The following is a 27517-nucleotide window of genomic DNA, read 5'->3' on the forward strand; positions in this document are numbered from 1 at the left end:
CCCTTTTTATGAAAAAATATGGAAGTCTGAGCATCCTAGGGCTTACGGCCTTGCCTTTGGCTGGCTTGCGCGATCACTTTATACACTTGTGTAACGTTCACCATTCTGTTCATTATTGAACATCTATATTGCATTAATTATTAAAACCTGTATATATGAAATGGTCTTAGATCCTTCCTTATACCGGTAAGTTTTTCGACACGTTTGTGAAGTATGGCTTATTGTTGCGCTATCGGTTGAGGAATTGTCAATAAGTAATAAGTAATTATTAAGCTTATTCCTTAATAATCCAGTGTCCTATGCATAATGAATAATATTAAAATTTAACTTAACTGCATTTTGAGTGCGTTCGAATACTTGTTCACAAATCTGAGTTTCTGCACATATATGCGTTTTGAAAATTCACTATGTTGAGAAGAATTTGAAAGTCTGGATTTTTACAGGGTTGGGACCTACAATGGGCGGGTTAAGTGATCACTTTTTACACTTTTAAATAAAAGGGTCTCTGCTAAATAAAAGCTTTCTCAAATCAACATAGATGGCCTCAGTTAACAAACACTTAAAGCGTCATGAGATTTATAATATATGTAGAAGTTCCAAAACAAGAGGCAGAAGAAAAGAAGAATATAATATGTGTTATCTGATGTTATAACAAAGGCTATCTTTTCACGAAGGATTTAATAATTTGGATTACAATGAAACTGATGTGTATCATATCATTGTATTGTCATATATACAAGTATTTTCATATATTTTTCAAATATATGGAGACAATGAGATGTATACAATAGGAAAATTGTAGGAAAATTTCACATTCATGAGCCCTAAAGCTTCTCAACATTTTTTTAAAAATAAGCCTATGTGTTATTAGAAATTTTAAACTTATATGCAAATTAGCGTGTTTAAGTGTTTTGTGTATTATTGTAAAAGCAACAATGAATTCAAATATATATTAAAAAATATATTACGTTTTAAGCAGTAAAAAAGTTTCATTTTCCATCATTTATGGTAAGCCTACCTATACCCAAATTAACCAGCTGCCTGACATATCGCTCAATCCTTTTAAGAACGTCATAAATAAAAAAATGTCAATTTTGACTTGTGCACGTTTTCGGAATGCCCAGAAAATGTACTATATCCCAGCAAAAGAAGCATATTTTAACTGAATATTTACCCGCTACAGGGCAGAAAGTGTTCTTTTTGCATTTTGAAGAAAATGTTTTGTTTAATTATTTTTTTAAACATACTAAATATTTTTCAAATGTAGAAAAAACCTTCAGGTTTTACCCGAAAAGATCTGTTGCACGGTGAAAAGTTCAATAAGTGGCTTGATATTTATTTTTAATATATTGTATTATATTTTTATACTTTAAAAACGTTCTCCTGAAAAATCATGTTTTTTGATTTATGATGTTCTTGAAAGGAGTGAGCGATATATAAAATAGAACCCAACAAGGATCCAAAATAAATAAACTGAAAAAATACTTTATGGAAACAAATTTGTTTTAGTGATTACTTATATTTTCTCATTTGTTTCTTTTAAATATGCTCTTATCTTATGATTTTTTTAAATGCCGATTTACTTTACCCGTTTATCATTTTATATTTTTACCTATTATAGTTTTGTTCAATTTTTCATATTTTTGTAACTTTCTTATTTGTGTTTCAGTCTTGTTAACCTTAATCCCATGTCCCAAAATGTGAAATGGAAATTACTCATCATGAATATTATTTATACGAGTATATGACTTATGTTTGTAATATGTTTTGAAATAAATAAAACAAATTAATTTCTCGTGAACAAAAATTTGGACACACTGAAATTATTTACAACATTTTGAGTGTGTCCAAATACTTGTTCACAAAATCTGGATTATCTCCAATTACAGGAGTTATTTTCATATTACTTTTTGACATCTCATCAAAGATGAAGAAGAATATGGAAGTCTGGGCATTTACGGGGCTTACGACCGTCATAGGCTGGCTTAAGTGATCACTTTACACACGTGTAACATTCACCAATTCTACCCATTATTGACAACCACACTACTCAAATTCTTGGAAGTTCTATATATATGAACCAAATTAAAAACCATGTTCATGAATCACTAGAAGTTGAAGTTAGTTGGTTCATATATATAGAACTTCCAAGAATTTGAGTAGTGTGGTTGTCAATAATGGGTAGAATTGGTGAATGTTACACGTGTGTAAAGTGATCACTTAAACCAGCCTATGACGGTCGTAAGTCCCGTAAATGCCCAGACTTCCATATTCTTCTTCATCTTTGATGAGATGTCAAAAAAAAAAAAACACTGAAATTATTGTGAATACGTTATGTACAGATTGAGAACCACTGTCTAATAATAAATATATGAATTTAACCAGTAACCATTGTTATAAGGCACTGTATTTAGGAATTCGTGGCAGTAATTTGTTTATGAAAAGACTCAATATCAGCTCTTGACTGGGTACACAGATTGATTTCAATCATCTAATATTGAGTGACCATATCGGTAGTCATACTTATTTATTCGTCGCATACATTTTCTAAGAATTATGTTCATAAAGGAGTATATGGAAAACTCATCCATTCATGGATTGAGATTTATCGTGGATAAAAATGTTCACTGGTCAGAGAGGTAAGAGATATCGAGAGTTTTCATATTATGTTTATCATTATATATATGGTAGATGACAAGGCATCTATTGTTGTCAAACCCTTTCCGGTCCATAAATTTAAAAAAAAACCATCAGGTCCACAATAGATTTACAGCATTACAGGGTATATATATATATATATAAAATATATGATCCAATTTTGAATCACTAGAATTTCACTAGAGACATCTAGCGTTTCTCATGTATGTGATTATAATCCAGGATTCGGACCTCACATACAAATGAAAGATTTTCTGCTCAATAGAAAGCTTCTTTCATCTTACCAATAGATGTTAATAGAGGCGGAAGTCCTGATTAAATTAAATAACTTTAATTTCATTAATTGATTCGGCAGTCACTTTGTGGTAAAATTTATCAATTTTTAATCAATGTTTTATAAATACCACTTTTTATTTAAATCTACTGTGACACGTGTTTCGATGCATTCCGCATCATTTTCAACCACCGTATATTACGGTGGAATTTACTTAGTTAAACATTAATTTTAAAAAAATCCTTTGGTTTATTATTACATTTCTAGAGTTTTCTGGGTGATTTGCGTCATTCTGTCATGGTACTGCTCGTCGCTGCTCATCACGGCGTCCTGGGACGCCTTCATCAACAACCCGATATCTTTCGTCGTGGAAACTACTTACAATGATTGGAAGACCAATTTTCCGGCCATAGCTGTTTGCGAGACCGAAAACGGTGACAGGATCGAACAGGTTTCTGACGGGTAAGAATTCATGTCCATTTAAGAATTCATATCCAAAACTATGTTTTTGTCGTATGTAAGATTAGCTAAACATATGGTGGAAACAGACTTAATTAGAGTCCAGGCTTAATATTTGTGATTATTTTACTGTATGCCTTTTTTATTGTATTATATCTTGTTATGTGTAAAATCTGGTAAAAATAAACCCTATATTGTATGAACTACAATATATTGTAAACTCTATATTGTATTGTAAACCTATTAGCGGAAGCTAAACTGGCAGCTCACAGCGGAGTCCTGGTTCCAACTCTAATGTATGGAAGTGAAACATGGAGTTGGCAAAAGAAGGATGAAAGTAGACTGAATGCAGTCGAAATGCGATCTCTCAGAAGAATGTGCGGCATATTTTTAACTTTATGTTTACCCGCTACAGGACAGAAAGTGTTGTTTTTGTATTTTTTTAATTTATTTTTTTAAATGTGATAAATATTTTTCAAATGGAGAAAAAACATTCAGGTTTTACCTAAAAAGATCTGTTGCACAGTAAAAAGTTCAATGAGTGGCTTGATATTTATTTTTAATACGTTTCATTATATTCTTAAACATTAAAAACGGTCTCCTGAAAAATTAAGTTTTTTGAGATATGACGTTGTTGAAAGGAGTGAGCGATGTGTTTAGATGCATTATTTTTTATACGGTGTATGAAAATGATCCAGAATGCATCGAAACACGTGTCACAATAGATATTAATAAAATTTATATTAACCTAATAAAATTTTAATTCAAAATGGATATTATGTCATTCTAGTTTATGGACTAAGGAGCACGACTTCAACCTGGAAGAAGTCCTGAAGGAGATTGGCTTCTACAAGGGGGTCAGTTACTATCTGATGCAGTTTTGCAACATTCCCGATGCCGACCCAAACTGTCCGAGAGTCAATTACACCTACTACGCTGACGCCGTGAGTACCTAGTATCAAATATCCATTATTTAACCCTTCATAAGCTATTTTAACCCTCAATCTCCCTCTGCTGCTCCAAAGCTGAGATAAGCATTATCGATAAAATTAAGAAAGGTGTGTTGAAATGGTTTGGACATGTAGAACGAATGAGTGAGGAAAGAACGGTAAAACAAATATATGAGGCGAATGTTATTGGAAAAAGAAGCAGAGGAAGACCGAGAAAAACATGGCACGATCAGGTATGCCAAATACTTGAAAGTGGTTAGGTTAGGAGTCGTAACAATCGGCGGGTATGTATGAGGAGATGCATGATCGTGCAAGAGGCGAAGAATGTTTGCCAAGACAGAGTGGTGTGGCGTTCTATTCTCTCTGCCTACCCCTGCGGGGAAGCAGCGTGCTGGTTAGTTAGTTAGTTAGTTTATCTCCCTCTCTAGCCAGCATTAAAAAAAATCCCCTTTTCATTTGGTTTATCAGAATAAGTTTATTCTGTAATTAAAATGTAAAGCGCTTTTAAAGGTATAGTGACGTCATGCTGTCCGCGACGTCATCAATTCCAATGTATCATACAATAAACGATCAAGAAAAATAAATATGTATTAAATAATTAAAATGTAACTTTGTTTTAAAATCACTATAAATAATTTATTACTACTTAATTATAACGTCTACCGGCTTCGAAGCTAACCGCTTCTTTATCAAGACTGATTAATACTAAAACACTATCTACTTAACAATATTCAAAATATTTTGACGGTTAGGCAAAGGAGCATGGAGTAATTGGAAACATATTTATAAACGGACTTTTAGAAAAAATCGTTTACATGAGTATTTATTACTTGTAAATTATTATTAATTCCCTTTTGAATTTCTCATATTTCTAAGTAATCTAATTGAAGTCCTCTGTTGCATGTGTGTAATATATTTAGACCTTTGTTTTTATCAAATGAGTGATTATTTTCTGAAAAAAGTTACATTTTAATTATAAAATGGAAAATCACAATGATAGTGCTTCAAATATAAATTATAAGTTAATTTAGTTTTATCTTTATTCCAAACATTTCTTTTTTTTAATATGGAATGGCGTTGCTCATGGAATACATTGCATTTACCAATGTCAAGTTAATTGAATTTTTAATTATAAAATATGATAGTTTTATTATAAACCGAAGACGGAGGGATGATCAGGAACTGGGGGAGGGTAGTTCAACCCGTTGCTATGCAACTGAGAGACGCCTTGAAGATGTGTTACGAGTTTGCTATATTTGTATAACATACTTATGTACGTAGTTTATAGTGATTTAAAGAGGTATCGGTACTCAATATATCACACAGTAAGATCTATAAGAGCGTAACTGCAAATGACAGTGTGCGTTACAACATTCTGTGAGAAAGTAAGTAAAAGGAAGTACGTAAAGTAGCCGAGCGTGCTGACCATTACACTACGGAGGCGTAAATATATTTATACATTTATATATGGCCGCCTCCGTAGTGTAATGGTCAGCGCGCTCGGCTACCGTTCTGGAGGTCCCGGGTTCGATTCCCAGGGGGGTCAAATAAATATAAGTGATTTTTTCAATCTAATATTTATTAAATATTACCCTGGACTTGTACTTGAAGCGGAGGGCTGATCACCTTTCCTTCGTGTTAACGATCAAGATAACACTGTGCTTATATAATGCAGTGCCCTATGCACCATTGTGGTGCGGATAAGGGTTTGAATTGAATTGAATTGTTGATGGATGCAAGATGTGACTCTTGTCAGGGCTCTTTCCCTTGCGGTAGTATATTACGAAAGTGGCAGTATTTAAATTATCCAAAATCCTGACTTTACTATGACTACTACTTTATTATGACTACTACTTTATTATGACTACTACTTTATTATGACTACGACTTTATTATGACTACTACTTTTATTATCATTATTCGTCTGCAGGTCCGCAGTAAGTGCGACGAGGTGCTAAGCAACTGCACTTGGTTCGAGAACCCGTTCGACTGCTGCGAGTACTTCCTGCCTCTAGACACCGAGCTGGGACTCTGCTTCGCCATCAACTCCATACAGGGAAAGTGAGTACATTGCGTAACACAAGATCTTCGTGACGTCAGAGCGAATGGGAATCATTTATTTACTCACCATGACTTTTATTAATTTTTCATTTATTTCTTTAGTTAGCTTATACTACAACTAATACATATATACACACATATATATTTCTACAGATAGTAGGTACAATTATTTACATAAAAATTAAAACACCTGTGTCTTCCATTTTTGGTATAAATCATGGTATAATTTTACCACAACTGTTAATTACCGAAACTAATATTGGAATGGAACTAATATTGAAATGCGATCCCTCAGACGAATGTGTGGCAAAACGATGTTTGATAGATGTTCGAATGATGAAATAAGGAAAGAATGTAAGGCTGAGATAAGCATTATCGATAAAATTAAGAAAGGTGTGTTGAGATGGTTTGGACATGTGGAGCGTATGAGTGAAGAAAAAACGGTTAAACAAATTTATGGGGCGAATGTAGTTGGAAAAAGAAGCAGAGGACGACCGAGGAAAACTTGGCACAATCAGGTATGTCAAATTCTTGAAAGCGGCCGGGTCAGGAGTCGTAATAATCGTCGGGTATGTATGAGGAGATGCATGAATGTAGAAGAGGCAAAGAATGTTTGCAAAGCAGAGTGGTGTGGCGTTCGATTCTCTCTGCCTACCCCTGCGGGGAAGCGGCGTGATGGTTAGTTAGTTAGTTAGTTATATTGGAATAGGTTTTAAGTAGAGATGCCATGAATATTCAACTACATTATTATTTAACAAAAAAATCAGGCATCTCATCATACATTTTCAGACCCTTCTGCATTAAACAATTTTGCGATTCGGGTTTTTTCAACAGGTAAAATATTTGGCATATTAACTTTAGAATATTTTTTTATTGATGACCAACTTATAACACAAATCCAAATAACTTTGGAGTTGGTTTTAAAGATTCACCTGGATAATATGTGAAAGGAAATAATTTTTTTGATAAATGTGCAGAGAATCAAAAGCCATGGTTTTTATAAGACATTAATGTAGATCTGTATTACATAATAATACAAGTAAAGAAGATCTACAGGGGCTGGTGTCAAAGGAATGTGTAATATGAACAAGGAATGTGAATATCTGATCGACTTCCAGCAAATCCAAAGTCATAGTTTTCGAAAGAGATTAATGTATTGTAGATTTGTATTACATAATAATACAACTAAAGAATATCTGAAGGAGCTGGTATCAAAGGTGCATAATGAATGCAAGAAATGTGAGTTTCTGATGAATATCCAGCAAACCCAAAGTCATGTTTTTTAAAGAGATGAATGTAGATTTGTATTACATAATAATACAACTAAAGAATATCTGAAGGAGCTGGTATCAAAAGTGCATAATGTATGCAAGAAATGTGAGTTTCTGATTAATATCCAGCAAAACCAAAGTAATTGTTTTTGAAAGAGATGAATGTAGTTCTGTATTACATAATAATGTAAGTAAAGAAAATCTACAGGAGTTAGTGTCAAAGGTGCATAATGTGTGCAAGAAATGTGAGTTTCTGATGAATGTCCAGCAAACCCAAAGTCATAGTTTTCGAAAGAGATAAGAGATAAGATCTGCAGGAGCGGGTGTCAAAGATGTATAATATTTGCAAGGAATGTGAGTTTCTGATGAATGTCCAGCATATCCAAAGTCATATTTTTCGAAAACGATTAATGTAGATCTGAACCTGTTTATAATGTGTGCAAGTAAAGTGATTTGGTGATGAATCTCCAGCAAATCTAAAGTCCAATTAAACGTGACAAACGTCCATTTTGATTTGTCAGGCGTCCAATTTGGTTTTTAATACGTCCAATTCGAAGCGAAAATCTGTAACATTCCGCAAGTAAGATAACGTAACGTATTTGTATAATTTTAAGGGATCCCAATGGAAAGAAGTTGGAAATGACAAATGACAAATACACGGGACCCGGGAGTATAGTTTTCAACGTGCATGTTCCCGGAAATGTAAGTGAAATAAATATTTTAAAAATACTTTTATTGAAGACGCATTACTTAAACGTTCAATAAATTATATTTACAATGTTTTGAGTGTGTCCGAATACTTGTTCACAAATGTGGGTTTCTCAACTTAGGAGTTATTTCACATTTTTGACATCTCAATATACATAGACGAAGAGGAATATGAAAGTCTGTGTATTTACGCGACTTACGACCTGTCGTAGGCTGGTTAAGCATCACTTTACACACGTCCACTTTTACTATTCTACCTGTGATTGAAAACTACACTGTTAAAATTTTTGGAACTTCATAAATCTCATGACACTTTATGTGAGAGTTCACTGGAGCCATCTACGGTTTGTTTGGCAAACCAATTATTTAGCAAAGACCCTTTATTTAGATGTAGGCAAGATCCTGACCGCATTATTTTACATACTGAAGGGAAACGCAGGAAAACATGATTTTTGACATTTAAACGCTGCTTTAATTTACCAATAATTTTATTTACAAACTTTTTAGAGTGCCCTAATACTTGTGCACAAATCTGTGTTTCTCCACTTAGGAACCCAGACATCCATATTTTTCTTCATCTATGTGAAGATGTGAAATTAATAGTAATAACTCATAAGTGTAGAAACTCAGATTTGGGAACAAGTATTTGGACAAACTCAAAATGTAGTAAAAAAAACACTTTTTGATGACTAAATAATGCACTACCATTTTTCGTACCACTCGTAGACATTCCACAGAATACCGACGAAGATCCCAGTTCGGTGAATTATTTTTGTTTTTTCTTTGTTTTGCAGATTTATGTGTTGGGGGAAGAAGAGGTGCCCACCCTAACAACATTGACTTCCGACATTTTAATAGCCAATGGTCAGATCCATTACAGGTAAGCTGTTCAAAACGTCTAAGGATTACCTCAGACGTTATCAGCAGTTGGCCATCCACAACGACGAGGAACTCAACAAGCTGCTATTTGGAGTGACCATCGCGCTTTCTTGCCCAAGAAGACTAAGAAGAAGGCAAAATAATGCATCGGCTCCTTTTTTTTGCCACACTCTGTCTTATCGACGCTTCGAGATCGATTGACGACATTTCTTTTTTTACCAATCATAATCATCATATCGCCATCAAACTGTCATATCTCACTGAAAAATTAGATGACTGAACATTTTCTGCAAATGCCTTGGCGTTTCCGTGTTTGTCTGCTGTGCTGGTCGGGATTATAGAAGCGTCTGTGTGCCGTCCAACGTCGGGTTGGAATCGGATCTAGCTGACTAACTGAACTATCTCTTCCACTGTCTACACTGGGACACTTCTAAACAAGAGTTAACAAACTTGTTTTATTTAGATTGGCAGTGACAGGGACATTGAAAGCTTTCAAATGTAAATTCATTGTAATTTTGTTTCAATAATATTTTACTATAATTGTCGCAATTTAGTTCATAAAATAAAATTGCATTGCATGAAAGGTCTGTCAAGAAGCCCACATGCTTCTGTATCAGATCCGAAATGCTGTTGGGAAAGCTTTCAATAGTAACCATATATCATATTATGTACAAATAACAACAAACAAAATACTTGGCTCAAAATTATAACTGTTCAAAGCCAGAGGGACAAAACTCCACATTACATTTTTGAAGGAATACTGTTTTTGCTTGGGAAAAAATATTTTTTCAATATTTTTAATGAGTCCAAATCTTTGTTCATAAATTCTGGGTAAGTTTCCTTTAGGAGTTATTTATATATTGATATCTCAATTATTTATCTGACTGCGATCAACACAAACAAATGGGAGAAAAAGTTTATTTAGAATCATTTTATCATACTCGTATACATATTTGCATATACCTTCATCTCATACTTCTGTTTACCAACGTTTGTATTGACAAAACTATTTTTAGTAAATTTTCCTGACATTGTAAACCATCCACGACTTCTTCTTCTTTCTGTGCCACTTCTAACGAAGATCGGCGATCAACGTGGCTATCTTCAATTTTGATGCTGCAGCTCGGAACAGAGATTTGGTGCTTCTGTCAAACCATTGTCGTAGGTTTTTAAGCCATGATGTCCTTCGGCGTCCTTGAGTTCTTCGCCCCTTAATCATAACCATCCACGACATAAGCGCCTATGAGGTAGTATTTGATGAATATAGAGGTTTTTACATCATTCAATATTGTTTTCCAGGCGCCACATAGCAGTAAAGAGCATCGACAACGACTTGGCTGCCCGCGACGTATCGCCCCTAAAGCGGCGCTGCAAGTATCCCGACGAGCGTCCTCCCTCCGTCTACCGATACCACTCCTACTCGGCTTGCACAGTCCAGTGCAGAAAGGACGCTCAGATCGCCTTCTGCAACTGCACCAACTTCTTCACGCCCAACACCACGATGGCCGACCACTGCGACATTAGCGGGCTGGCCTGCCTTCACGAGAACTACGGCCAGCTCAGCGTGCTGCGCGCCGACTGGAGCTCCAGAGTCGGCCTCTACTGCGACTGCCAGCCGTCCTGCGAGGAGGCGGAAATATCCGTCATTGCCGATGATAGGATCACCACCCCTAATTCGCACTCTGAGATAGAGATTTCGCTGGACTTCTTGCCTACTGAAAGGTTTAGAAGAAACGTGGTTCGTGGGCCATTGGACCTGGTTGGTATGTTTTTTTCACAATTTTTGTATTAAATGTTTAATGAAAACTAGCTCAAAAATTGTTTGTCAGATGAAAATGCCATAACTAGGCGAAACTATTGTCAAAAAATTGATTTTTATGTGGTTTTTATTAAACAATAAAATACAACTTCGTAGACTTTACAAATCAGTGTTTGATTTAACATTTATACACAAATTAAAATGAATCTAAATCTATGAACATATTTCATGTTATTTTGATGACAATGAAACACTAGACTAAAATCTATTGTGACACGGATTTCGATGCATTCCGCATCATTTGCAAACGCCGGTGTTTGAATTTGGATAAGGTTTTTGTGATCACCTGTCGATGAAAACATTTGTAGTTTTCGAAACTAGAAATGAAATAAAACTCGTGAAAACGTGTGAAATGAAATAGACTTAGCTTCACATGCGGTGTTTGAAAATGATACGGAATTCATCAAAACACGTATCTTAAAAGGTCATATAATAAATATTTACCAAGTAAGACTAAAATTTTAAATGGATAGATTTGACCACAAAATGACCACCGAATTAATCAATGAAATAAAACTCAATTCTTCTTCTTCAAACCCTTATCCGCACCCCAATGGTGCATAGGGCACTGCATATAAACGCAGTGTTATCTTGATCGTTAACATATGAAGGAAAGGTGATCGGCCTTCCGCTTCAGGTACCAGTTCAGGGTGATTTTGAATAAATATTAGAGTGAAAAAAATCACTTATATTTATTTGACCCCCCCTGGGAATCGAACCCGGGACCTCCAGAATGGTAGCCGAGCGTGCTGACCATTACACTATGGAGGCGGACTCAATTAGTGGTCTTAAACACGTGTTTATTTTTTAATAATGGCCCTTATTTCATTTTTTTTAGTTTCTATCGGAGGAACAACTGGATTATTTCTCGGAGCGAGCATGATGAGTTTCGTGGAGGTCGTCTACTTTATCGTGTTTCGGGGAATAAAGAAAATGGTCGCCCCGAAATACGACGAAAACGGCGTCCGCAAGAGGAAGCGGACTTGGGCGCAAAGGGTTGCCAGATTCTTCCGGTTTGGGACTAAAAATGAAATGGATGAAAAGAAATATAAAGTTAGGAGAGGTATGGTCGGGGGGATTGAAAGTTTCCCGAAAATCGATCATTTTAAACCGAAATCTATATTCGTAACAACAGCGAATTTTGATGGCAAAGAAAAATAAATACACCCTTGCTAATTTTTTATTAGATTAAAACCAATATTTTTAGCTTTTCCACTTTTTTATTTGACCAGCGACCGGGTTTCGTCGTTACCGACATCATCACACTGGATGACCCGACCAGTCTGATGATGGACAGACCAGTCTGATGATGTCGGTAACGACGAAACCCGGTCGCTGGTCAAATAAAAAAGTGGAAAAGCTAAAAATATTGGTTTTAATCTAATAATAAATTAAAAATGCAATTCCATCACGAAGTGTCAGTGGATAATATAAACACCCTTGCTACTTTAAATAATACAACTGTGGAGGTCCTCACCAAAACGTTACATTTCCATTATAAATGATTTTAAGTAATCAGGAGTTCTAGCTTGAAAAATTGTTACTTTTTGGTGCGCTTGATTGATTTGAATGATTTCATATTGGTTTAACATAGAATTAGTGATGTTATGTTGCAACTTTCATTAAGATTTCGATAGAATACAGTAAACGTAACAGATTTGCATTTAAAGGATTTTTTTTTTAAATATTGGAAATGTAACTTTTTTTGTGAGGACGTCCACAATATATACTGTTATTAGAATTAAAATCAACTAATTTGTTTCATTTAATTAATTATTTTTTGTTAAATAATGGGTTTTAACTTTATATTGGGCACCTTACAAATTAAATTGGACGTTTTACATAACAAATTGGACGTTAAATTGTATTTTATGGAAAAAAGTTGGAAATTTAAAAACATATTTAAAGTACTTCTCATGATTCAAAGTATTGAAAATGTTGTCTGAAAACTTAAGTACACATCGCGCGCCTAGACTATGACAGCGCGCCGCGCACTCTTGCCAACTTGACGACTAACGCAATAGGTAGTCTTAAGAATAAAAAATATGGCAAGTATTTATACTGACGGTATATGTAGTAGGTACTCATATGAATATATATATATATATTGAATTAATGTTTTACTTAGTAAACACCACTATTTAAAATCTACTGTGACACGTGTTTCGATGCATTCCGCATCCATTTTCAAACACCGTGTTCGATTTTTTTGAAGAAATAGTGGTATTTACTAAGTAAAACATTAATTAAAAATGGATAGATTTCGCCACAAAGTGACTGTCGAATCAATTAATGAAATGAATATATGTATATGTTTTTATAAAATACAATAGAACCTCCAATTTGATTTGAAAATCATCCAACTTGATTTGCAAAGCTCCAATTCGATTCGTAAGGCGTCCAATTTGGATTGTTAAACATCCGATTCGATGTTGAAAACCTGTAAAAAAGAATTAGTCTGTCTAGTATCTTGAATTTCAGATGACCACCGAATTGCCTCTCCTGGAAAATGTAAAATTGGTGTTACCCAGTCTATTTTTTCCCCATTTTCCCTTATTTGAAGGCCACACCATGGTTTTAGAAGTAGAGATTAGCGTGAAGCACACTCCCATGAAATAGGTATGGCGATGCATAAATAATGAATGCATCTTGTTACGTGAGCTGGGTTATGCACCATGCGATAATTAAATGACTCTGTTCCACAATACAAGTATAAATTATGCAATCCTGTTAAGTACTTTAATGTCACCATATGTTATATTCATGTAGAAATGCAACACAAATAAATAAGTAGATAAAAATAATAAAACATAGGTTTTTCTTAATTTCATCTTCTTTCTTATTCTTCGACGGTGTGAACCCGATGCCTTGTAAAAGAGGCAAGCTTGATGGCGGCTCTCGGGAGGCATACGGAGTACCATAGCCTAAACCAGTGTTCCGAAAACTTTTTCTGTTCAAGGTACAACTGCCAAATCAAGAAATTTTAGAGGTACACCAAAGAAAAAAGTTTAACAACATTTTGAGTGTGTCCAAATACTTGTTCACAAAATCTGGACTATCTCCAATTACAGGAGTTATTTTCATATTATTTTTTGACATCTCAACATACATGAAGAAGAATATGGAAGTCTGGGCATTTACGGGGCTGACGACCGTCATAGGCTGGTTTAAGTTATCACTTTACACACGTGTAACATTCACCAATCCTACCCATTATTGACAACCACACTACTCAAATTCTCGGAAGTTCTATATATATGAACCAATTTAAAAACCTTGTTCTTGAATTGTACTAGGACTGAAGGCTGATCACCAAGGCTGATTGGGTGCGGATAAGGGTTTTATATTATATGTTCTTGAATCACTAGAACTTCACTAGAGACATCTTTTGGCGAGATGTCGTCAGCCCCGTAAATGCCCAGACTTCCATATTCTTCTTCATCTTTGATGATATGTCAAAAAAATATTTAAAAAAAGTTTATTTAATATTGATTTACTATTAAAATTAATGTAGTCTGAAAACATACACAACAAACAATGTTTAAAACGAATTTTGAGCCTACTTAACTGACCACAGGCGATAAAAATTTGGAGAAATTGTTGATAAGGCTGCCCTCATCTCTACGTTGATCGTCCTTAGGCGTTGTATTTGCGCACCCCCCGTTCGTCCATGGCATGATTGACACTTAACTAACTTTAAAAAAATAAGATCCTCAGCATTCAAACCCGCTATAGGAATGCGTTCTTTTGTCCGCCTCCGTAGTGTAATACCGTTCTGGAGGTCCCGGGTTCGATTCCCAAGGGGGGTAAAATAAATTTAAGTGATTTATTCACTGCAATATTTATTCAATACTACCATGGACTGGTACCTGAAGCGGAGGCCTGATCACCTTTCCTTCATGTGTAAACGATCAAGATAACACTGCGTTTATATGACACAGTGCCCTATGCATCATTGGGGTGCGGATAAGGGTTTTATTATTTTATTATTATTTATAATATATTGACTCGCTAAAATGACTTACAGCATTGATATTTATTTTCTTGCCAAGCAAAAGTGACTTAAATGGCCCTCCTGAACATTTTACCTTTTGTTAGTTGGTCACTTTCTCCTGTACGACTACGATATTTGCTTACTATTATGTTTTTCATCTTTTTTATTTTTTGTTTTCTGTTACAATCTAATATTTGTACTTTTATTGGTACTTTTAATCTTATTTTATTTCTGATATCTGTTGTATTCTTGCCCTTTTATTATAACCTACAAAAATGTATACTCACATATAGGCCATGCCTTTGTGGAATCATCTTTTGTATTAATATTTAATATTTTTTGTACAGAAGTAGTATAGTTACAAAATTATAATATATTGTGAAATGCTAAATAATTTTAAAAAATAACAAACAAACAAAAATTAAACGAATGTAAGATATGGACACCCTGTCAAGAATGCATTCTGCACGTAGATAGCTATTATGCAGTGGGTACAAATATATAATAAAAATTTTTCATCCACTACAGTTTGGCACTGAAAGCGTATATTTTGCAGAGATCAAAAATGCGTTTGGGTCCTAAAGCTGTCTTTAAGGATTACTTACATAATTCCTCTTTCCACGGATTGCGGTTTATAGCTGACGATGAATTACACTGGACGGAGAGGTAAATTTTTTTTTGAATTACCTAACGTTAAAGTGATTCTGAAATCTAGCTACGGCTTATGCAACACCGCTTATCATGACCCTACTGAGTATTCAACCTTTTAAGCTTCATAGCCTATGCCTACTCGTGAGTGGATTTACTCTTTATGTTTAAAGTTACTATAATTTCATGTAATTCATGAGTGAAAATTCTAGGCAAAAGCACTCGCTATCTAGCGAGATATTTATTTTACATGCCTCTAGCGAGATGTAAAATATGCGAATCGTTATATACGTGCCTACGTGACTGGCATATATTTTTTTTGAATCTCAATATGGATGAAGAAAAATATGGAGGTCTGGGTTTACAGGGCTTACGAGCTGTCACAGGCCAGTTAGAGTGATCTCTGCTAAATAGAGATTCGTCAAATAAACAATGGATGCTGCCGCGAACTCACACATGATACGACTGGAGAACTACATGATACATGTAGGAGTTCCTAAATTTTCGGTAGTGTGGCTGTCTATCATGGGTAGAATGGTAAATGTTACACGTGTATCTATAAAGTGATCACTCAAACCAGCCTTCGACAGGTCGTCAATAAAATATTTGAAAATTCGCCGTTGAAAAATCCTGTATTTGGCATGAAAAATCAAGAAAATTCTCACATTTACATTAAAATATCATCTATTGATATATTTCTGTAAAAAATATGATATTAAGTAAGTTTTTGTTGTAAATGTGACCTTAAAAAATCCGTATTACACAGGAAAAAATAGGAAAATTCTAACGATTTCATTATAATTGATCTAACTGATCCTTTTTTAAATTTATAATATGCAATAAAGTAATTTCACTTGAATTTTGTCCTGAAAAAATCCTGTATTTGGGACGAAAAACCAACGGGAGTCTTACAATTTCATTAGGATATTACCTATTTAAAAAAAGATATATGAAATGAAGTAAATTTACTTGAAAATGTACCCTTAAAAAATTCTGTTTTTGTCATAAAATATTAAAGAAATTATATTATTTATTGATTCGGCATTAACTTTGTGGAATGACACGATTATTTTAATTAAATTAAACACTTGAATAATCCACTGAATTGAGTTTTATTTTTATTTACGACTAGTTTCGAAAACGACAATTGTTTTCATCTTCTGGTACAAATTAAAACTAACGAATAAAAATATATGTAGGTGTATATATAGGTTTATAAATATAGGTAGGGGGGTTAAGGAACAACATTTTTTTAAATGGAAACATTGATAATAATGGTGACGTATTTTGAAACAGTATATTATTAATTATTGTTTTATCTGAATTAAAATTTTGATGTATATCTAAATTTTCTAAATTATTTATGACTTGACCTTTATTTGTGACAGAGTGTAATAATTTAAGTGTATGAGAGTCAAATGAGTGGTTAGTTTCCATGATATGATTTGAAAAATTCCGAAAAATAGTTACTTGTTAGACCACAACGATGTTCTCTAATTCTAATTCTTAGACTTCTCGCAGTTTGGCCCGTATATTTTTTTATCGCAGTCACCGCAAGAAATTTCATAAATACCGCTTCTATCTAATATGTTTACTTTTGATTTTGAGTTTCCAAGAATACTATTTTTATTTTTATTTGTTAGTTTTAATTTGTACCAGAAGATGAAAACAATTGTCGTTTTCAAAACTAGTCGTAAATAAAAATAAAACTCAATTCAGTGGATTATTCAAGTGTTTAATTTAATTAAAATTAAAGAAATTAGATATAATTAGAATATTATTAATGATTGATTTTTTTTCATCAAACTCAAGGTTATTCTGGTTGGTTTGCGTTTTGTTCTCTTGGTATGGATCATTCATGCTGATTGCGGCTTCGATTGACGCCTTCCAGAACAACGCCATTTCCTTTGTAATGGAGACTGCTTACAAGGATTGGGACACGCACTTCCCCGCCATTGCAGTCTGCGAGAACGATAACCTAGACAGGGTCTACAATGCCTCTGATACGTAAGTCTACGTTTTTATCAACCTGCTTTCTCCGCAGAGGCAGGCAGAGAGAAGAGAAAGCCACACCAATCTGTATTTGCAAACAATCTTCGCCTCTTCCACATTCATGCATATCCGCCGATTATTTCAATTATTACATGACCATATAATTTTTTGACATCTCATCAAAGATGAAGAAGAATAATATGGAAGTCTGGGCATTTACGGGGCTGACGACCGTCATAGGCTGGTTTAAGTTATCAATGAACTCAATGAACACCTCAAGGTTTGAAATAAAAATAAAATATTCAATTTTTTTTTAAGCTTCTTTTCATTTCACCAATAGATGTCTCTAGTAAAGTTCTAGTGGTTCAAGAAAAATGTTTCAAAATTGGTTCATATATATGGAACTTCCAAGAATTTCAGTAGTGTGGTTGTCACTAATGGGTAGAATTGGTGAATGTTACACGTGTGTAAAGTGATCACTTAAACCAGCCTATGACGGTCGTGAGCCCCGTAAATGCCCAGACTTCCATATTCTTCTTCATCGTTGATGAGATGTCAAAAAATAATATAAAAATAACTCCTGTAATATAACCTGAAGATAACCCAGATTTAATGAACAAATATTTAGACACACTCAAAATATTGCAAATTACCTGACCACATTCAAGATGTTGAAATATTTGAACATGTCATATTTTTCTCAGTCTTCCTCTGCTCTTTTTTCTATATACATTAGCCAATTTGTTTGCGTATTCTTTATTCACTCATTCGATTCACATTCCCGAACCATCTCAGAAAACCTTTCTTAATTTTATCGATAACGCTTATCTCAGCCTTGCATTCTTTCCTTATTTAGCGAGTGTTTTTGGCTAGAATTTTCACTCATGAGTTATATGAAATTATAGTAACTTTAAACATAAAGTGTAAATCCACTCACGAGTAGGCATATGCTATGAAACTTATAAAGTTGAAGCCTGAGTAGGGACATAATAAGCGGTGTTGAATAAGTCGTAGCTAGATTTCAGAGTCACTTGGACGTTAGGTAATAAAAAAATCTTTCCTTATTTCACCATTCGAACATCTACCATACATCGTTTTGCCGAAAACTCGTCTGAGAGATCGCATTTCGACTTCATTTAGTCTACTATCATCCTTTATTTGCCAACTCCATGCTACACTTCCATAAAAATAAAATTGGAACTGAGACTCCATTGTGTACTGCCTAGATTTTGCTGATCAAGGTTTTTATTAGCTGTAACTGATTTCAGTGAACCATTCACTCTGTTATCAGCATTTACTCTTTTTTCTGTATCTTTATCAATCTTTCCATGTATTGAAAACATAACCATACTTCACATGCATTATTTTGACATCTCTCCAGAATTTGGACTCCGGATCACGCCGTAGATCTTGAGGAAGTTTTAAAGGAGTTGGCCTACTTCAAGGGCCTTTCCTACTACACCCTGCAGTTCTGCAATAAGGACGACGCCGATCCTTTATGCCCGATGAACAACTTCTCCTTCTACGCTGATGCAGTCAGGAGCAACTGCAGACAGTCCATCATCAACTGCAAGTACAATGGAAGACCGTTCGACTGTTGCAAGCATTTTCTGCCCATAGAGACGGATATTGGTGGTTGCTATATTATAAACTCGTTGCAGTCAAAGTAAGAAGAAACTCTTTTTTTTATAAATAATATACTAATATTTCTTAAAATCTATTGTGACGCGCGATTAGATGCATCATTTACAAACACCGTATGTGAAACTAAGTCTATATACTAGGACTATAAAATTAACTAAGTCTATATACTAAGGCTATATTATAAACTCGTTGCAGTCAAAGTAAGAAGAAACTCTTTTTTTTTAAATAAAATACCAATATTTCTTAATATCTATTGTGATACGCGATTAGATGCATTCCGCATCATTTTCAAACACCGAATGTGAAACTAAGTCTTTATACTAAGTCTATAAAATTAGCTAAGTCTATATACCAAGGCTACATTATAAACTCGTTGCAGTCAAAGTAAGAAGAATCTCTTTTTTCTTAAATAAAATACCAATATTTCTTAAAATCTATTGTGACACGCGATTAGATGCATTCCGCATCATTTTCAAACACCGTATGTGAAACTCTAGGTCTAAGTTTTAGAATTGTGTCCTTGGGACGTTGAAGGATGAAGAGGGGCAGGAGCTGTTTCTTATTTTTATTTATTAATTTTTTATACGCTGGGAACATAGACAATGGAGGGTGTTACATAATTTCATGCAATTCGCGAGTGATTATTCTAGGCAAAAAACTGCCAATACGATCTAAGATGTCGTTATGTGGGGAAGGCAACTAAGGAGACAATGGTATGCGCATGTGAGGAGAATGGAACCATCCAGGCTCCCCCACATTGCGCTGCACGGCCAACCGCAAGGTGGACGACTCTGGGCAGACTACTAAAGAGATGGTTCGACAGCTGGAAATCGACATCGCAGGAGGCTAATCCCTCTTAAAAACAGGCCACAAGGCCTACACCAAGAAAAAGAAAAAGAATAATACTGACTGTCTCGTTAAAGGCATGAGTTTCAACAATTCAATGATTCTAGATTTATATTATCCACTGACACTTCGTGATGGAATTGCATTTTTAATTTATTATTAGATTAAAACCAATATTTTTAGCTTTTCCACTTTTTTATTTGACCAGCGACCGGGTTTCGTCGTTACCGACATCATCAGACTGGATGGTTACACCAGTCTGATGATGTCGGTAATGACGAAACCCGGTCGCTGGTCAAATAAAAAAGTGGAAAAGCTAAAAATATTGGTTTTAATCTAATAATAAATTATCAATGATTCTAAGTTAGAAATGAAGTTACTTAGTTCAATGATTTTACTTGTGAGTTTACATAGGATATGAGTTACTTATGTCTCTTCATCTTCTTCTTTAGCTAGGACTGTGTCCTGTTGTTCTCGGAGTCCGCTCCTGGGAGGTGGAAGACCAGCTGTTTTTTCATTGTTTATGTGGTCTTTCTGGGGGTCTGTTACCTCTTATGGTGCAGCCTGCTGTTTTTCTCACCAGTTTGCTTATGTACTGGGTTTAAACCATCTCGCCTTACACTTATTTTTATTTATTTCATTTTATTTTATTTATTTGGGAATTGTACAGCTTACATATAAAAAAATTATATAATAAACAATAGTTACATTAACAATTATAAACATAACATTACAATAACAAAAATAGTTACGTTAAAAAAAAGCAAATTAAACAATTCTACATTTATTCTACATTTATATAGTTAGCGTCCGGGGTAGATGTCCTACAAACTTATTGAGTGACTGATTATGTTATGAATGTAGGTAATAATAATCCAAGGATATCTTTAAGGATAGATGTCCTTAAATGTGTGTGGTAAATAAGTGTGAGGGTAAGGCTGCCCCATACGCCATTTTTAAATGAAAACTCATATTTTTTCACAATGTTTTACTATTTCAGGAAAAGTAAAATAAAAGAGTCACTACCAATGATTGTCAACAGGAAAAATGGTCTCGGATTGTTATCGTTCGATGTGCTCATTCCTGCGACAGTAAGTAATAGTAAAATCTTTCCATTTTACGACGTTTTCTGCTAATTTTACATTTTTACTGAGCATATTTAGATTATTGATATGATCATTTTTTGCAGATTTACACACTCGCTGAAGAGGAAGTTCCAACGTTGACTACACTACAATCCGAATATTTTTCTGTTGGCGAGGGTGTCGGATACCGGTATGAGACAAAAATACAGAATTCGCTTTGTTAAATACCTAGTCAAATTTCCTAGTCACAATATTTTGAGCATTTCCAAATCTTTGTTCGGAAATATGGGTTTGTCCAATTCGGAGTTATTTATATTGACACTTTTTTCATATAATTTATAGACATCTCAACAAAGATGAAAAAGAATATGGAAGTCTGGGCATTATCACTTTACACACGTGTAACATTCACCAATTCTACCCATTCAATAACCACACTACTCAAATTCTTGGAAGTGCTATATATAGGAACCAATTTTGAAACCTTGTTCTTGAATCACTAGAACTTCACTAGACATTTATTGGTGAGATGTAAAGAAGCTTTTTACTAAGCAGAAACTGTTATATTAGTATAAAAGGTACGAATCCTGGATTATAATCAGATACATGAGAAACGCCAGAAAATGTCATTTTCATTTTTATTATGTTAGCTTATTTTTCATATTATTTTTTGACATCTCAGAAATACCCAGACTTCCATATCCTTCTTCATCTATGATGAGATGTCAAAAAATATTATGAAAAATAACTCCTATAATTGGAGATAATCCAGTTTTTTGTGAACAAGAATTTGGACGCACTCAAAATATTATAGACACTTTATTTCTCTATCTTACTTCTCATCACTGAGGGTTTTGACCCTTGTCAAAGCAATGACTCTTCTCCAGTTATCCCTTGACTGCGCTGCACGGAGCGCTCCAACCACCGAGGTGCCTACTGCTGTCGTAACTTGATCGGTCCATCGTATGGGGGATCTTCCTCTCCCTCTCATCCCCTCCAGGTTACCGATCACAACCAGTCGTGTACAGATATTGTTCAGAGTCAAGTCATCCAAGTGTGACTCCTGACAAATGGACTCGTTCATGGAATTCGAAGCATGCGCCTCCAACACCACATTTCTAAAGCGTAAATTTTTCTTCTTTCTGCTGTGTTTGTGGTCCGTGTTTCAGCAGCATAGAGAAAAATGAATTGCACCAAACTCCTGACAATCTTGGTGTTTTTACTCACACCCCGGTTGTTCCAGATTTTTTCTAGCTTAAACATTACTGATATCCCAACTTGAAAAAAGGAGAATGAAAAATTTATATTTCTAATGATGAAAGATGAAAGTAGACTGAATGCAGTCGAAATGCGATCTCTCAGAAGAATGTGCGACAAAACGATGTATGATAGATGTTCGAATAGTGAAATAAGGAATGCAAAGCTGGGATAAGCATTATCGATAAAATAAAGAAAGGTGTGTTGAGATGGTTTGGACATGTAGAATGAATGAGTGAGGAAAGAACGATAGAACAAATTTATGAGGCGAATGTAATTGGAAAAAAGAGCAGAAGAAAACCAAAAAAAACTTGGCACGATCAGGTTAGGAGTCGAAACAATCGGCGGGTATGTATGAGGATATGCATGAACGTGGAAGAGGCGGAGAATGTTTGCAAAGACAGAGTGGTGTGGCGATATTCTCTCTGGCTACCCTTGCGGGTAAGCGGCGCGATGGTTAGTTAGTTAGTTAGTCTATTTCTTATTCTGCGTCATGAATTGAAAGAATCTTTTCAAACAGACAGAGGAACTTAACGACTTGGAAATTTACAACATTTTGAGTGTGTCCAAATACTTGTTCACAAAATCTGGATTATCTCTGATTACAGGAGTTATTTTCATATTATTATTTTTTTTACATCTCATCAAAGATGAAAAAGACTATGATGGTCGTCAGCCCCGTAAATGCCCAGACTTCCATATTCTTCTTCATCTTTGATGAGATATCAAAAAAAAAAAAATAATATGAATTGGAATTGCTTATTATTACGAGTGTCTTGACGTCCTTGGATGCTCGATATTTTCCTGACGCACTGTTGAAATTTCAGCCGGCACATTTCCATCAGGAGCATAGAGAACGACCCCATCGCTCGCGAGACGACCCCGGCGCAGCGCAACTGCCGCTACGTGGACGAGAACTGGCTGCAGACCTACCCTTACTACTCACGCAGCGCCTGCACGGTGCAGTGCAGGAAGCAGGCACAGCGAGACCTCTGCAATTGCACCGACCACTTCATGCCCAACACCAGTAAGTAGAATGCACTCGTGAACAGGTCATTTTCATCAGCTAAGCCAAATTAAAAGCATTAATAATCATTCATTCAATTTTGAAGAAAGAACTAGTCAATTTTAATAATAGAACTAGTCAAATTAGTAATTTGGAAGTTTTAGAAATAAAAAAAGCGGTTAAACAAAAATTAAATATAATTAACAATCAAATAAACTTAAGTCAATGTCCCATTTTTAATATTTTTTTACGGATTTACTCTTCGTGTCCGGAAAATGCGAATACCAGGAGAAGAGGAAAAGTGCGGGATGAAGGGGTTAGTGTGCCTGAACAAGTACTACAGCACCCTCTCTGTGATGCGACCTACGTGGGCCAGACGCAACGGGCTGGTGTGCGACTGTCCGCCATCTTGCACGGAAGCAGAGATCAGCGTCATCAAGGACTATAAAGTCATGTATGTAAAAAAAAACCACCATTATCAAAATATTTTTCATGTGAAACTTCTTAAGCCGCATGTGCATTACACGGAATTTTACCGTCCAGCAGTCCGGTTTTGAAAAATGAAAGCAACTACGACAGTTAAGCGTAATCGAATTTACGCGCAACGTGTTCACGCACCGATCAAGAACACTGATCAGAAGAAAGATGGACAAAAAAATATGCCAATCCAAGCCAATCATCCGTTTTATATGCTAACTGACGTGCCGGACGGTGAAATTCCGTGTAATATCGTGCACAAACGGCCTTAGGCGGTGGTTCTATACTCGCAATTAGACAAGAATGGAAAGAGAATTTTCAAAGATGCAGCACTTTTTTGTGCACAATATTTTGAGCATTTTTTCACAAATTTGGGTTGTCCGCTTAGGAGTTATAAAATATTTTATTTTGAAGTGAAACTTCTTGGGCGGTGGTTCGATAATCGACAATTGGACGAAAATGGGGAGTGAAATATCAAAGAAGCAGCATTTTTTATTCAATACAATATTTTGAGTATTATTTTACAAATTTGGATAGTCCGCTAAGGAATTATTTTTTACGAAGAATAATATGGATGTTTGGAATTACAGGGCTTACGACCTATCATAAGCTGATTGAAGTGATCACTTTGCACACGATTTTTTTTACTAAACTAAACCATAGATGGTGCCTAAGAACTAGCATATAAAAGAAGACTGAATGCAAATTGAAAAGATGAAATCCGTCAAGTTGCTAGTATTGATACATATTTTTGCCCATTTTATCAATGTGTTTGCATACAGCAGCTGTGTAGTTTACAGATGTCAAATATGCTTGACGTACGACGCCATTTTAACATAACATGTTCCGACAGGGTTATTCATTTTGTTCTTCTTCTCCGTCTTAATCCTCATTGCTGAGGGTTGTGACCCTTGCAGAAGCAATGACTCTTCTCCAGTTATCCCTTGACTGCGCTGCACGTAGCGCTCCAACCACTGAGGTGCCTGCTGCTGCCTTAATTTGATCGGTCCATCGTGTGGGGGATCTTCCTCTCCCTCTCTTTCCCTCCAGGCTACCGATCACAACTAGGCGTTCCAGGCTATCCTCGTTGCCACGCGCAACGTGTCCAAAGAACTGGAGAATCCGTCGGGTACAGATATTGGCCAGAGACAAGCCATCCAAGCGTAGTTCCTGGCGAATGGACTCATTGGTGCGTCTAGCTGTCCATGGAATTCGGAGCATGCGCCTCCAACACCACATTTCAAAGGCATCAATTTTTCTCCTTTCTGCTGCTTTTATAGTCCATGTTTCAGCAGCATAGAGAAAAATGGAGTGGACCAAGCTCCTGACAAGCTTCATCTTGGTGTAGTTACTCACACCCCGGTCTTTCCAAATTTTGTCTAGCTTAGACATGGCACTTTTGGCGATGGCGATACGACGTCTAATCTCTCCTTCACAAGTTCCTTCATTGCTGATTTGAGATCCAAGGTTCATTTTGTACCACCCTGTTATACCGACTGGCTGTATCATTTATTGTTATTATTTCAGACGACCTGGTATCATTTCACTAGTTGAAGTGAAGATGGAATATTTACCATCGGAGAGATTCAAGAGGAATGTCGTCAGAAGTCGAATGGATTTAGTCGGTTAGTATTATACATTTTGTCCGCCTCCGTAGTGTAATGGTCAGCAAGCTCGTCTACCATTCAAGAGGTCTCGGGTTGATTCCCAGGGGGGATGAAATAAACGTTAGTGATTTTTTCACTCTAATATTAATTGAATATTACCCAGGACTGGTTGTGAAGCGGAAGGCTGATCACCTTTCCTTCATGTGTTAACGATCAGGATAACACTGCGTTTATATGATGAAGTGCCCTATGCACCATTGGGGTGCGGATAAGTGTTTGAAGAAGCAGTATTATAACATATATATCCATAATAACACTGTAAAAGAATACAGGTGGTTCTCGACTTTCACACTGTTTCCTAAAAATTTGTTCAAAAGTATTGTAGTGCCCTATGCACCATCGGGTCCAAAAAACGATTATTGGAAGGAGAGAGGAGGAGAAGAGATGAATACACATGTTGTAATTCATTAATTTAAAAACATGGCAGCGCCGTCCGTTCAACTTAACAGCAATATGTATGATACTAAACATTACTCATGGCGGAAGTCATTCTTGTTGAAACTGCTGTCACTCAGCAATTTCAATGTTTTCTATTGAATTGTTGTTTCATACGTGTTTTTATTATTTTTTATTAAAAAAAAAGGAATAACCCGCAAAGCCTCTACTTTAAGAGGCTTATCTGCAGGTAGGATAGTAAGGATAGGCAAAGTTTATGTGAAAAATACATCACAAACACCAGACCAATTGAAAATATTTTCATCGCTTCACAAGCATTGTAAAATGAAACAAATAACAAATATGTGCATTATATTTTATTTCTTTTCCATTTAACAAGACTGAGCCACGGCAACGCGTGGCTGGATACAGCTAGTATGTAATAAATACACATGTAAAATATTTATAAAAATAAAATTGTGAGCAAGTCTTATGTCTGTCCGCCTCCGTGGTGTAATGGTTAGCGTATACAGCTCTACCATGCTGGAGGTCCCGGGTTCGATTCCCAGGCAGGGGTGAAAATGAATATTAGTGATTTAATACTACCCTGGACTGGTCTCTGAAGCGCTGGAGTGATCACCTTGCCTTCATGTAAGAAACTATCAAGATAACACAAAATACTGAACCCTCTTCTAGTGGAACAGAAGGTCTGCTGATGACAGTCAACAGTCCGTCTCCTCCTGAGGAGTTTTACGTGGTTTCCTCCCAGCAATGAGCGAATGCTGAGAAGTTCCTGATTGGGCCATATAGATTATTCCTCCTGTTCCCAACACAGATTTAAATAAAACATATTTATTTAATTAGATGAAACAAAAATCCACTAAATGATCCATATAACTTGTACATAAACAAAAATAAAATCAAGATAACACTGCGTCAATGCGATGTAGTGCCCTATGCACCATTGGGTGCGGAAAAGTGTTACAAGAAGAGTATGTCTAGGTCCACCTGCATATATATTTTAGTATATTATGTATTGTATATCCATTTATCATTTTTTCATCCACAAATCTTTTTTTTCAGTGTCAACTGGAGGAACTACAGGACTCTTTGTAGGGGCAAGTCTCCTCAGTTTTATAGAACTTATCTATTATCTTACAATAAGATATTATGGAACCGTATACACTGAAAGGAAGGAAAGGACTAACGTGACAGATCAACCAAATAACAACAATCAGACTGCTCCGATAGTGAAGATGTTTTCCGAGAGCAGCAATCTTGCTTTTGTGGATATCAAAAGAACACGGAAGGACTTTAGCGATGTTAAAAACTTACAAAAGTAATGAAATAATATAAACTAATATAAGCAATGGTCCTGGATATTTTTCACATGTGGGTAATTAATCAATTATAGCATTTTTACATCTCAAAATATGGTAGATGACCT

General features: G+C 35.3%; 2 protein-coding genes across 2 annotated transcripts; both read left to right on the forward strand.

Moving 5' to 3' along the window:
- Nucleotides 1-2556: 2556 nt before the first annotated feature.
- On the forward strand, nt 2557-13698 carry LOC148299860 (sodium channel protein Nach-like). The gene is made up of 9 exons (XM_088275587.1): nt 2557-2639; nt 3200-3394; nt 4182-4335; nt 6272-6402; nt 8288-8375; nt 9176-9261; nt 10560-11023; nt 11918-12142; nt 13643-13698. Exons 1-9 carry the CDS (start codon nt 2557-2559, stop codon nt 13696-13698), a joined length of 1482 nt encoding a protein of 493 aa, XP_088131713.1.
- A 1940-nt stretch (nt 13699-15638) lies between these two features.
- On the forward strand, nt 15639-27485 carry LOC148299861 (sodium channel protein Nach-like). The gene is made up of 10 exons (XM_088275593.1): nt 15639-15739; nt 17534-17728; nt 19095-19373; nt 20512-20531; nt 21221-21294; nt 21393-21478; nt 23373-23572; nt 23840-24005; nt 25556-25653; nt 27154-27485. Exons 1-10 carry the CDS (start codon nt 15639-15641, stop codon nt 27411-27413), a joined length of 1479 nt encoding a protein of 492 aa, XP_088131719.1. The 3' UTR covers nt 27414-27485.
- The last annotated feature ends 32 nt before the right edge of the window (nt 27486-27517 follow it).

This window comes from Brachycentrus maculatus, unplaced genomic scaffold (assembly GCF_059751285.1).
Source record: "Brachycentrus maculatus isolate JH-2025_06_01 unplaced genomic scaffold, ASM5975128v1 h1tg000913l, whole genome shotgun sequence".
Taxonomy (NCBI): domain Eukaryota; kingdom Metazoa; phylum Arthropoda; class Insecta; order Trichoptera; family Brachycentridae; genus Brachycentrus; species Brachycentrus maculatus.